This window comes from Phyllostomus hastatus, unplaced genomic scaffold (genome assembly GCF_019186645.2).
Source record: "Phyllostomus hastatus isolate PE091 unplaced genomic scaffold, TTU_PhHast_1.1 phas_scaffold_501, whole genome shotgun sequence".
Lineage (NCBI taxonomy): Eukaryota > Metazoa > Chordata > Mammalia > Chiroptera > Phyllostomidae > Phyllostomus > Phyllostomus hastatus.
The window spans coordinates 11,887,995-11,902,268 of NW_025334033.1; the positions used below are offsets into that span (position 1 = coordinate 11,887,995).

Sequence of the window (14,274 nt, forward strand, 5' to 3'; positions counted from 1 at the left end):
ACATTTCTGCCTTGCTTCATTTTGTCAAACTGGCTTGTCATTGGAGCTTGGATAGGATTTCTTAGATCTCATGAAACCAGAGCAAAGGGATCAAGTTTGATGTGAATTAAATATTAATAATTTTGAGGTTGGTTGTTTTTCTCCATCTGTGAGATGGAAGTTATCGCACTTTGAAGGTGCACCTGCGGGAAAATCATATCACTCTGATTTGAATGAAAATACCAATTTTTTGTGTCCTTTAGGTTTTATGCCAATGGAAGTTCTTTAGCCTGAGGTTTGAAAAATAAAGTAACTCCATCTTCTCCTTAAACAAGAATAGAGCCAATAACTTCTAAAAATTTTATGCTAGTTCAAAGGAAATATGCAGACAAAAGAGGTGGGGTCTTTATCTGCATCACCACAATTAACGCTGAATATAGTAACAGCCAGGTATAATGCAAAGAGCAAATATGTTACAGAACAGTGATCTGGATCTCAGCCCAACTCTGTCTCAAACAAGACGTGGATGGGACTTTGAGAAGGTTCCTGGAACATTTTTGTGTCTTGGATTCCTCATCTCTGAAAGTGTGGTTGACAGTACAGTATGAGATTAGGCATGCAAAAACATTTTGTAAGAGACCTATATGATATAGAATGTGCTGGCTGTCAGTAACAGAATTAGTTATCATTCATAAAGGGCAGTTTCTGGACTTTCTATTTGGAAGCCCAGCTTGAAGCTAAAGCAGCAGTTTAAGAACAGAAGCTCACACATTCTTAAATTTTTTCCTTTCTTGAAAGCAGTAACCTTGGAAACCAGGCTGGCACCACCCCTTTCGGATATAAATCTTGGTTTTTCTTGCTTTTCTCAAGCAAGAAAATGTTTGGGCCACCGCTATTTTACTGTCTTTTTTGTTTTGTGTTCTCTCCACATCGTTAACACGAGAAAATTTCCTTCTTTTGAAGCAAGTACAAAACCTTTCTAGTCGCACCTTCTGTCTGCAGCTCACCTAATGTTTTCCCTGCATAGTGGTCGCAGTCTCATAAGTCTTCAAAGGCAAAAACTCTCTGGAGGGGGCAGAGCAGGCACTCCCTACACCTTGGGGGAGGTGTTGAATTGAGCAGTAAAAAAAAAAAACTGAAGGTACTCCGAATCAGGTGCAACAACTAACACAATCCGCCAAAATTAACGGAACACTCTTCCCACAGATACAACCATCGCGAGATAAGACTGCAAAAGGCGAGAGAAGCCCACTTTCTCGCGAGAAGAAGGGGCGTCTGCGGAAACTAGGAAATGGACCCCTAAGCGACCCAGACACAGCCGGTGGGCGGGACTAGAATTAAACCCGCCCCCTTCCGGCTCCTTTCCCCGCCCTCTAACCCTGAGGTCTTGGGCCCGAGGTGTGGGCTGTTAGGTTTCCTGGGTTCTTCTCTGCTAGTGCAGGGTCGTTTTCAAAGCCTCCAGAACGGGTCTGGGCCCTAATTGAGGAGAGGGGGCGGGGAGGGGCTTGCGGCCCCGCCCCCTTCTCCGGCTAGTCTGCGAGCGCACTGGCCCGCCTACTCCCTCCGCTGGCCCTGGGGCCGCGTACCCCAGGCAACTCAGCGCAGGCCTGAGCTTCTGCCGGCAGGTGTCGGCGCTGAGGCTCTAGGGCACAACCCGGTTCGTCCCCATGGTGGGCTTCGGGGCTAACCGGCGGGGCGGCCGCCTGCCCTCCTTCGTGTTGGTAGTGCTGCTGATAGTGATCGCGATCCTCGCCTTCAACTACTGGAGCATCTCCTCCCGCCACGTCCTGCTTCAGGAGGAGGTGGCCGAGCTGCAGGGCCAGGTCCAGCGTACCGAAGTGGCCCGCGGGCGCCTGGAGAAGCGCAATTCGGACCTCTTGCTCTTGGTGGACTCGCACAAGAAGCAGATTGACCAGAAAGAGGCCGACTACGGCCGTCTCAGCAGCCGACTGCAGGCCAAGGAGGGCCTGGGGAAGAGATGTGAAGATGACAAGGTAAGGACGAGCCCTCCCGCTTCAACTCCCATACTGTCAGCTCCGGGGCGGGGGTGTTAGACCACTAGCGGCTGCCTTAGCCTTCCAGGGTTGCAGCCCCGGGGGCTCCCCTTTACCGCCCAACAGCTCTGTTTCTGTCGGACTTTGCCTGGTTTATCACTGCCACATTGCCCAGTTCCTGCCAGAGGAAACTAGCTGTAAATTCTGTTCGCAAGAGTGGCCTGTGTGTGGATGCCGCCTTTTCTCCAAGCTCAGTTGCTGAGCTGGCAGTGGTAATCATCTGGCCTATGTGGCCGCCTTACGTTCACAGATACACAAATCGGAAGACTGCCAGATTTGGTGTGGGTATTGTTGCCTTAGCCTTATTCCATGCACACTGATCAGTATTCATTTCTTTGTTTCAAGATTGGAGCCTCCTTTAACTCCTCTACTTATGGTAGTCACCATATATTTATAAAACAGTATGGCTTTTCATAAATCTCTGTAGGTCAGTGTATTAAGTAGTTAAAGAATCAAATATTACTGCCTTTTTGTGTTCAAAATGTTATGATAGGCTCTGGAACCATATATGCACCACATTTGTGACTTGGGCATAGTTAATCCAAAATTACGTACTCAATATGAATTGTTAATGAAATTAGCCAAAAAGGTAGAATCTAAAAATATGTTCTGTGCCACAGAATCTCATGTCATTTTACTTTGTTTTTGAAAGGAAATAAAAATGAATTTTTGTATACTTAAGTAGCTATTATGGTTGGTGTTTTATGCAGATGGAAAGCCATACAAAGTTTAAATTTTAAAAGTTCAAAGCTGGACTGTAACTAAAGACTTGCTACTAAATAGTCTGTGTTCTTACTAGCATATTGGAACTATATTAATTTATGATTTATGAAATTCCTTTTGGTATAGCAGATTTGTGAAAATTTCTGGGTGGGATAAGTAGATGCCTTTCTGTATGCTTTTTGGTAATTTTTGCATTGTTTTTTTGTGTGATTCTATTATAATTTATAAGTTTTTATTTTGTATATCAAAATCACTTATAGTATGTTATTATAAATTAAAATACCATGAGCTCCTAACTTCTTTATTGTCACCAGCCTCTACCTTAGTTCTATTTCACAAAGATTGAGGGCCTAGGTAAGTGCTTCTCTATAACCCCCTCCTCTTCATCACAACATAGACATCCTCTGAGAGGAGTAAGAGATCGGCAAATTTATGTACACTACACTCTGAACTCTGAAAACAAAAATTCTTTTGGATGGAGCAGGCAGAAATCTGTGAAATTTTTTAGTATTTAAATGAGGTCTTCAGACTCTGAATAGTTAGGTATTACTACTCAAGTTCTTCTCTCCAATCTGAAATGAAACAAGTCTTTTCTAGTAATTTATACTCTGGGCTCCATTTCTTCAATCTACTGGACTGTAATTATCAGTTTTAGTAGGTTTTCACTTTTACCTTCAAACAAGTATAAGAAATTTTATACTTCAAACAAGTATATATGCTTCAAACAAGTATAAGAAGACCTATTCTAAGAAATTTTTTATGCCTCTGTATACTCCGTTGAACCAATTTTTTTCCTTTCTTAGCTAAACTCCAATTATGGATGGTCTATAAATGCTTCATCAACTTCTTGTTTTCATCTCCATCCTAATCTTGATTTATTCAGTCAGCCAGCCTTCTATCTTCCCACTTTCTGAAGCCATTCACTTGAAGGTCACAAGTGACAGTCTTCCTTGTGAAATCCAAAAAACATTTTTATTCTCAATCTATTTAATTTCTTAGTAGTCTGGTCCTGTTGATTATCTCTAACTTTTTGGGGACTATCGCTCTTCTTACTTCTATAATATTGAACTCCCCAGATTTGTTTCCTACTTTTCTTACTGTATTCTTTGCTGGATTTTTTTTCCTTCTAAGCACCTAATAATGGACTCTATTCTTAGGCCTTTGCTTTCTCTTTAGAGGAGCATTTCTTTTTTATTTTATTTTATTTTACTTTTTTTTTTGTTGTTCAAGTACAGTTGTAGGAATTTTTCCCCCACCACTTCTACCTGACCCCAGCCATCCCTCTCTCCCTCCCCTGAGTCCACCCCCCTTGGTTTTATACATGTGTCCTTTATAGTTGTTCTTGAAAACCCTTCCTCCTCTTTTCCCCATTACCCACTTCCCCTCTGGTTACTGTCAGATTGTTCTTAGTTTCAATGTCTCTGGTTATATTTTGCTTGCTTGTTTGTTTTGTTGATTAGGTTCCACTTAAAGGTAAGATCATATGGTATTTGTCTTTCACTTCCTGGCTTGTTTCACTTAGCATAATGCTCTCCAGTTCCATCCATGCTATTGCAAAGGGTAGGAGCTCTTTCTTTCTTTCTTTCTGCTGTGTAGTATTCCAGCTGTAAATGTACCATAGTTTTTTGATCCATTCATTTACTCTGATGGGCACTTAGGTTGCTTCCACCACTTGGCTATTGTAAACTGTGCTGCTGTGAACATTGGAGTGCGTAGGTTCTTTTGGGTTGGTGTTTCAGGGTTCTTAGGATATAATCCTAATAGTGGAGTCACCAGGTCAAAAGGCAATTCCATTTTTAGTTTTCTGAGGAAATTCTATACTGTTTTCCACAGTGACTGCACCAATCTGCATTCCCACCAACAGTGCACTAGGGCTCCCTTTTCTCTATATTCTCTCCAACACTTGTTGTTTGTTGATTTGTTTATGATGGCCATTTTGACTGGTGTGAAGTATCTCACTGTGGTTTGAATTTGCATCCCTGATGGCTAGTGATGCTAAGCATCTTTTCATATGTCTCTGGGCCTGGAGAAGCATTTCTAAAAGTGGTATTAAACATAATACTGTCCTAGGAATTATTAATAGGTGCTCAGGAAGAAAAAAGAAAACCAGTATAAGTAGTATATCCTCTTCCTGGAGTCCATAATTGTTACAAGTTGTTGAGTCACCTCTAACTCCGTGACCCTGTGAATGAGTGATGTCCACATTGTCCTTCCTCAGCATCCCTATTAAGCTCCTATAGACTCATGTCTTATGTTCTTTTATGGAGGCAGTCTATTTCATATTTGGTCTTCTTTTTCGGCTGCCTTATGTTTTCCTCAGTATTATGGTCTTTTCCAAGGAACCCTGCCTTCTCATGATGTGCCGAAGTACGACAACTTTAAAGTTTTGTCATTTTTGCCACCAGTGATATTTCAGGCTGAATTTGCTCTACTTGTTCATCTTTCTTGCAGTCTGGGGTATCTATAAAGCGCTCCTTTAACACTGTATTTCGAATCAAACATTTTTTTTCCTATCAGCTTTCTCACTGTCCAACTTTTGTATCCATACAGAATAATTGGGAATACAAGGGTATGGATGATCTTAACCTTGGCTTCTAATGACACTTTTGCTCTTGATGATCTTTCCTAATTCTTCCAAAGCTCCCCCTCTAAGTCTCAGCCTTCTCTTGATTTCTTGGCTGCAGTCTCCATTTGAATCAGTGACTGAACCAAGGTAAGAAAATTTTTTAACAATTTCAATATCTTCATTATCTATGCTAAAGTTGTGTATTTCTTCCTTAGTCATGATTTTTGCCTTCTTGATGTTCAGCTACAGGCCTGCTTTGGCACTTTCACTTTCATCAGAAATTGTTATAAAGTGTCTAAGAAACTTACTAGTAAAGAAATCTATTTAATTTTGTTTAAACTAGTCTCAGTTAATCTGATCGCAGATTTCTATTTTTATAGCCTATTATCATGGTACAGAAAAATATAACAAAGCACTTTAACTGGGAAATGTTTTCCTAGGTATCTGAACTACTTTTGTTTGGCTGATAGTCTATGCAGCTAGCTTACAAGTCTTTATCTCTTACTCATCTATCAATTCCATATTTTGAGCTTATTATAGCATCTTTGTTGTAGTGCTCATGAAAATTTGTTCTTGGGGTCAATGAGGAGGCTCCGAACTGCTACTGAGAAGGGTGGTCTTGGTCTAGATGAAGTATGGATGAAATTTGTCTTTCAGAGGTGTTTCCTTTATTGCTGCTACTCCCTTGATATCTGGTGAAGTATATGGGGGGGACCTCACTCCCCAAAAACTCCAGAATTTATTTATAAAAAATTGTGTATTCTTACATGTTTAAACTTCAGTCACTTTCAAAGTACTCTTCATTTAATGCAATACACCTATTGAGACTATTTCCACTGTTCAAAACAGATTTTGAACATATTCTAAGGAGTTTGGAGTATTTGGGGCTTGATGTTAAGTGACCTGTTCCTAGTTCAGACCTGTCCTCTGTGTATTACCACTCTCTTCTCATCTTTCAAAAAGAAGAAGGAGGAGGCCTGCCCTACCCTTTAAGGGAACACCAAGCCCCCAGACTATCTGAAAGTCACTCTACTGTGGCCTTGTCTAGATTGGACCTTGGCTGTCAAGCTATTGGACCCCGACCCAGATTCTAGGAAGCTGTAAAGGTTCTGGAAATTTTTCCAGCTGACTTCATAGGAATCCTTATCCTCCCTGGAGAGCAGCCTCCGATGAACTATAACACTAAAGTACTCTCTTTTCTGAGAGTAAGAGGCTGGCAATAAGATTTTAGGAGCAGCTGTCCAAAATGCACTAGATGCTAGAAAGGCAACCTGAGTTATGCTTCCACCCCTACTACTAAAATTACTGTGTGATCTTAGGGAAATTACTTGAGTTCTCTGGGCCTCAATTTCCTCACCAAGAAAATAAAGGGATAAATAAATCCCCTTCCAGATCTAAAATTTCACTGTTCCCTTCTGTACTCATTTCCCAAATGAACAGAAGGCCTATATGAGGGAGGACTCCTGCCCCCACCAAAAAAAAAAAAATCCCGGAATTAATTTTTTTAGAAATTGCATATTTATTCTTACATGTTTAAACTTAAGTCACCTTCAAAATACTCTCCATTTGATGCAATACACCTATTGAGATGTTTTTTCCACTGTTCAAAACAGTTTTTGAACTTGTTGATTTTGATACCTTTTAGTGCCTCTGCTGTTTTTTGTTTCACCTCTTCCACATTGGCAAAATGTTTCCCTTTGAAGACTTCTTTTCATCTGGGGATACAAAAAAGAAGTTGCTCAGGGTAAATAGGGAAGGTGGGGCAAGGGGGTCATGCCATTTTTGGTCAAAAACAGCTGAACACTCAGCACGGTGTGGGCAGGTACCGACAGGTGCCCTTGTAAATCACCCATGTGAAATGGACAAACGTGTTGAAAGAGTTTTCAAAAAAAATTCACTGAAGCTGAGCACAGCCTTTCACAACAGCTGCTGGTACACTGATACAGACTGGTTCCTAGAACATTCACCTAGAGGGGGATGCCTGTACTATAAGGGGCCTGCCTCCAGAAGATAATTGAGGTTTTTTTGGTGGGGGGTCCCCCTTGTTTGGTAGATAAGAAACATTTCAAGGTTTGAAGGCTGCAAATTAGGTTAGAATTCAGCTCAGTTTTTAGCTATGTGATTTGGGGGCAAGTTATTTAACTACTTTGGGCCCATTTTCTCATCTGTAAAATAGGGATCACAGTACCTGCCTGGGTATTGTACAGATCTGAGATCTCCAAATTTTTTTGCCTTCCCCCTAAAGGGTTACAGCCTAAAGAGGTGTACTAATTGGTTAGGGCTGCCATACAAAATACCATACAAAAGACTAGGTGGCTAAAAACAACAGAAATTTATATTCTTACAGTTCTAGAGTCTAGAAGTCTGAGGTGGAAGTACCAGCAGGTTGGTTTCTTCTGGGGCCTATCTCCTTGGCTAGCAGATGGCCACCCTCTCGGGGCTTGGTCATCACATGGTTATTCTTCTGTGCATACACATCCCTAGTGTGTCTTCCTCTTTTTATTTATTTTTTATTTTAATTATTTATTGATTTTTTGAGAGAGAAAGAGAGAAAGGAAGACAGGAAGGAAGAGAGATTATTAGTTTGTTGTTCCACTTATTTATGCATTCATTAGTTGATTCTTGTGTGTGCCCTGACCTGGGATCAAACCTGCAACATTGGAGTATCATGATGGCATTACAACCAACTAAACTACCTAGCCAGGGCCCTCTCCTCTTCTTTTAAGGATACCAGTCATACTGGATTAGAGCCCCACTCTAATGGCCTCGTTTCAATGTTATCAACTCTTCAAAGACTTTATTTCTAAATAGATAAGATTGTGAAGTACTAAGGTTTGAGACTTCAATATGTGGATTTCGGAGGAGCATAATTCCGCCTATAACAAGAGGAATCCATGCCATACACAACATCCATGACATTCATTCTTCTGTCAGAAAGGCCCTTTCTTCTGTTTCCTAGCTGTAGGACATTTCTCTTATTCTGAATTGAATTTTAGCTACCTGTATATTATACTAAAGCTATGTGGTTCAGGTGGGCCGAATCAAGTCTTTGATAAATAAAAGGAGCTGTTAAAATGTAGGAAAAGTCCTCCCCAAAATATTTGTTTTATTACAAATGCAAAAAAAGTCAATTTTGAAGTTTGAAGCTGAACAATATAAATGAGCTCTTTCCCCTTTAACATTCATAATCTCTGAGGCAGTATATACCTTTGGATGAATAGGGAAAAGGTCATGTGCCAGAAAAGAGGATGGGAAGCTTAGTACTTAAAAAATCCTTACGTGTATGTTTGTATATGTATGTGTGTGTGTGTGCACATGTTTTTGTGCTGTACACAGTACTCATACATGTACCAAATTTATATATGTATAAACCTTGGTATATAGTAGATGTTCATTACTATGGGCTCAGTCCTGGCTTCACCATTCAGTTTATATATAACCTTGGGCAAATTACTTAACTTCTCTGTGCTTTAGTTTGCTCATATGTAAAATGAGGACAATAATAGTTATCTTTCTTATTTTTGTGAAGTTTAAATGAAGAAATTCATTAAAATGTTTAGAACAATGCCTACTACATAGTAAAAAAATGTTCAGTAAGTGTTAGCTATTATTTTTCCACAGCTACTTCCTTATTTCTGTCCTGCCTTCTCTTCAGAATGGTACTCTATCTGTGTTTCTGCCCAAGATCCAGTAGCAGCTCCAGCTTACGTGCCTCACCCTTTGCTCCTGTTTGTTGGACTTTTTCCCCCCTATTTCCTGGTTCCATTTCAAATTAGATTTAGTTGACTCCTCCCATATTTGTCTTAGCTGACACCCTGAAGCCTGGCTGTTCCTCTGTAATTTAAGAATCATCCTTCTAGAGTTCTTCTAATATGCTGCACATTATGATTACTGCCTTTGTCTCTACCTCACCTGCCATAATCTGGCCAAGTTCTAGTTTTAACTGCTATCTCAAATTATTCATAAACCATACAAAACTCATACCTCCTCTTCAAACTATATGTCTTTCCTGCCTTCTTGGTCCTTATATATAATACTCATTCAACCATTATTAAGACTGAGGTTAGAAATTTTGGTGTTATCTTTGGTTCCTTCATTTTCTCATATTTAGTAATTCAACAGGCAGTTGAGAAATTGATTGAATTAAGGGGAAAAAAACCATCACTGATGACAGAATAGAGAGCATTGACTGGAAAGAGAGCAGTAGCTTCCCAGCTAGTCTCCTGCCCTGGTCTCTATTTCTTTCAGTTATCAAACCTTATTTTCAAAGTGGCTGCATCATTCACTACATCAAGTCAGAATTCCAGCTACCTGTGTCTCCCACTATCTCTTGACCCAGACTGTGTTCTAGATAGGTTGTTTTGCTTAATTTTGTCTCCCCTCTGCTTTTCTGTGTCATGTTAATTACTGTTTCTATACCTTTGTTCCTGCCATTTTACTTCTAACTTCTTACTTCTTTCCTGTGTCTTTTCTACCAAGAGATTGTACTAATCTTTAGCATCTGATCTATATCCACCATGAAGCTCCCTGGGACTTCTGACCTGGAGCATGCTTGTCCTTCTTTGTGCACAATTTGTATTTATTGTTTGAGCTACACTAATTAATTTTGTTCTTCACCTTTACTAATAGCAACTTACGAGCTAACCTTGTCTTCTTGACGCAATTTTACATTCCTTAAGGAAAGATCATATTTAAAAATTTTTCCTATGAGTTCTTCACAGTCTTCAGTGCTGATGCAGTGTTATGGGTTACTGGATTAGAATGGTCCCTAATCCAGTGACTTGAACCCTTATGAAGAAAATCTGGACACTGATACACAAAGACATACAGGGAAGCAGACCATGTGAAGCTGGAGGTCTTGATTGGAGTGATGCATCTGCAAGGCAATGGATTGCCAACAACCCTTAGAAGTTAAGAAAGAGACAAAGAAGGGTCCTTCCCTAAGGACTTCAAGAGAAAGAACATGGCCCTACAGGCAACATAATTTTGGACTAATAGCCTCCTGAATTGTGAGGGAATAAATTTCAGTTGTTTTAAGGCATGAAGTTTGTGGTATTTTGTTTTGGCAGCCCTAGGAAACTAATACAAGATTCAATAGAAACTCTAGCAGACTTATTTTTTTTTGTAGAAACTGACAAGCTGATTCTAAAATACATATGGAAATGTAAATAACTGAGGATAGCCAAATTTACAAAAAGAAGAGCAAAGTTGGAGGACTTAACTCTCTGATTGCAAGACTTACTATAAAGATGTAGGATCAGAAAAAAAATGATGTAGGATCAGGACAGTGTGGTATTGATGAAAAAATAGGCATATAAAGTGTTGAAGAGTAGAGTGCAGAAATAAGAACCACAGCTATATGGTCACTTGATTTTTGACAAAGATGCCAAAGTAGTTTAACGAGGAAAGGAAAGTCTTTTCAACAAAAAATTCTGAAACAGAATCCTGCTTTCCCTCTCCCACAATACCTTGCATTCTTTCTTTCCAACCTGGGCCCAGCATAATGGCTCCCGCAAAGAAGGGTGGCAAGAAGAAGGGCCATTCTGCCATCAGCAAAGTAGTGACCAGAGAATACACCATCAACATCCACAAACACATCCATGGAGTGGGTTTCAAGAAGTTTGCCCCTTGTGCACTCAAAGAGATCTGGAAATTTGCCATGGAGGAAATGGGATCTCAAGATAGCGCATTGACACCAGGCTCAACAAAGCTGCCTGGGCCAAAGGAATAAGGAATGTCATATACTGTATCCCATTCTGGTTGTCCAGAAAATGTAATGAGGGTGCAGATTCACCAACCAAGCTCTGTATGTTGGTCATCTATGTACCTGTCACCACTTTCAAAAATCTACAAACAGTTAATGTGGATGAGAACTAACTGCTGATTGTTGAATAAAGTTATAACACTGCCAAAAAATGTTTTTTGAAACAACTTATTTATTTATTTATTTATTTAATCCTCACATGAGGACATTTTTCCCTTGCTTTTGGAGCAAGAGGAAGGGAATCAGAGAGAGAGAGAAAGAGAGAACCATCAATGTGAGAGAGAAACATCAATTGGTTGCCTTCTCATGTGAGCCCCAACCAGGGATCAAACCCACAACCTAGGTATGTATCCTGACTGGGAATTGAACCTGTGACCCCTCAGTCTATGGGACTATGCTCCAACCAATTGAGCCACACTGGCCAGCACTCTTTGTTTATTGATTTGAGAGAAAAACATACAGAGAGACACAGAGAAACATCAATTCATTGTCTCTGGGGTGCACCCTAAGGACCAAACCCACAACCTAAGGTTTGTGCCCTGAATGGGAATCAAACCTGCAACCTTTTGGTGTACGACATGACACTCCAACCAACTTAGCCACCCAGCCAGGGCCAACTGGATATCTTTATAGGGGAAAAAAGAGCAATAACTGGTATCTTGCAAAATATACCAAATTAACTTGAATCATGAACCAAAATGTAAAAGATGAAACTATAAATATTCTAGAAGAAAACACAGGAGAAAATATACATAGGCATGGATTTTTTGAGGGCACAAAAAGCCTAAACTATAAAGAAAAAAAATGATAAATCAGACCATCAAAATTTAAAACTGCTCCTCAAATGTCACTATTTTTTTTAAAGCCAGATGCAAATTGGAAGAAATATTTATAATATATATCTCTGATAGAAGAATTTTACCAAAATACACAGGGTGGGGCAAAAGTAGGTTTACAGTTTTAAGTATGCAAAACACTTTATTCTTGTATTATTATTAATTGTTGTATTATTTTCTTTATGAACAACGTACTTTTACCCCACCCTGTATATAAACTTCTTACAACTCAATAAGACAACCCAGTTTTTAAAATGAGCAAAAGATTTGAACATTTTATCAAAGAAGATTTATGAATGGCAAATAAGCTCATGAAAAGATGCTCAATATCATTCATTAGTCATTAAGAAAATGCAAACTAAAGCCACCATGAGACACCACTCCACAACCACTAAAATGACTAACATTAAAAAGATTGACAATACCAAGTGTTAGTATGGTTGTGGAGCAACTATAGCTCTCACATACTGCTTGTGGGAGTATGAAATGATACACCACTCTCTTTAGAAAACTGCTTAGCTGTTTTGTATAAAGTTAATTATATACACACTGTATGACCCAGCCATTTCACACCTCAGTAATATTTACCCAAGAGAAATAAAAACATGACCACATAAGACTTATACACAAATATCCACAGTAGTTAGTCACACACACACACGCACACACACACACCTTGAAAAAAATTAAATTTCCATCAGTATGTGAATGGATGAATAAAATGTGATAAATCCAGAATATTACTGGATACAACAGAATATTTCTTAGCAACGAAAATGATTGAATTACTGATATGCTCAACAACAAATGAATCTCAAAATCATCATTCTGCATGGAAAAAGCCCAACATGAAAGAATATATATTTATGATTTCATTTATATATAATATTCTAGAAAAAGCAAACTAATTTATAATGATAGAAAACAGAAGACTTGTTGCCTAAGGCCACAGGGAGGGATGAAAAAGGGACAAGAGGAAACGGGGAAAGGGGAGTGGCAGGGGGCGGAAAGGCTAAATTGCGCTATTGTCTTGATTGTAGCGGTGGTTACACAGATGTTTAAAGCTACCAAAGTCAACAAATTGTTTACTTTAAGTAGAACAGTCTATTGAATGTAAATTATACTTCAATGAAAGTTGTTAAAAAATAAAAATTAACATATAGCAATGAAAGTGGGGGAGGAAGAGCCAATCAGTGCTTCCTGTTGCCCTTAACATAGCTCACAAATCCTTTCTCATTATGACTCCAGCCTGGCAATCCAACATCCCATATTCTCCCTCCAATCCACATACTTTTAGATCCTCAAACTCTCCTGCTTTTCTCTATTCTGCGCTTTGAAATATACCATGCCCTATACTTGGAACCCTCTTATTTCTCCCAAGCTTCTTATTGCCCCAAACGTCTCACTCATTCTTTACCTCACTAAAGCCTAATCTTTTTAAAGGACTCAACTTTCCTTCTCAAGAATGTCTTCCCCAAAACCTTAAACTACGTTAGGTCCTTCTCTCTATTCCTTGCTCAATTATAAGCTCCATATCCTGTATACTATTATCTGTCTCTCATTTGCTGCTGTATCCACATGTATCACAGGAACTGACCCAAAGTAGAAACTCAGATGTATCTGATGAATGAAGAAATGAAATTGGTGTTAAGGATGACAGCACAGGTTATATATAAACATTGAATGGGAGAGGGATAGATTAGAGAAAATGGTTGTTATCAAAACTAAGGGAGGAAAGTTTCAAGAAGCAGGGACAGGAGAAACAATCAGACATGAGAGGCAACTGATCAAAAGCTCTGAAGCAACATCGTTCCAAGGTGGAGTTATTTGGCCAGGAAAGAATAGATAAAAGTTAATTAGGAATCAGAAAGAGAACTGGCAAAGCCCTGTGAGAAACCGAAATCACTGCAAACCTATCCTGCGCCTCGAGGGAAGCTTGGACTTTAAGTCAAAGGAAACGTTAATTCTCTACCAAGGAAGAATCTAAAATGGGAAAAAAAACTTAGGTCTTCATCCACAAAAAAGTAGTTCTGCTTGCTTAATGAAGTCACAGTTCAAAAAGTACTCCCTGTCACTTCAAAGGACAGATAGCCCATGTCACACTAAAATAATAGTTTCTTTTCCTCTATCAAGTGGGTGTAAGGAAGCTCCTTGGATGTACTTTTACGCTTTCTCTACATAACTAAAGCCATCATTTTCCAAGAATCAGTTCACTTTATGGCCATGGAACCTCCCGGGATTACTCTGTTCCATATTATGGGAGCAAAAGAAAGTGGAGAGATATGAAAGCAAGAAAGGGAGACATAAAGGAAAAGTGGAGATATGTTTCTAAGATCTTTTTAGCACAGTACA

General features: G+C 39.4%; 1 protein-coding gene and 1 pseudogene across 3 annotated transcripts in view; both read left to right on the forward strand.

Moving 5' to 3' along the window:
- The first annotated feature begins 1,358 nt into the window (after positions 1-1,358).
- GOLM2 (golgi membrane protein 2) overlaps positions 1,359-14,274 on the forward strand; it is a 108,171-nt gene continuing 95,255 nt past the window's right edge. For all 3 annotated transcript variants that reach the window (XM_045822752.1, XM_045822753.1, XM_045822754.1), the window contains exon 1: positions 1,359-1,973. In XM_045822752.1, coding sequence (XP_045678708.1) covers positions 1,647-1,973 — 327 coding nt within the window. In that variant the 5' untranslated portion in view covers positions 1,359-1,646. The remainder of the gene's footprint in view (positions 1,974-14,274) is intronic.
- LOC123808237 lies at positions 10,826-11,199 on the forward strand (annotated as a pseudogene).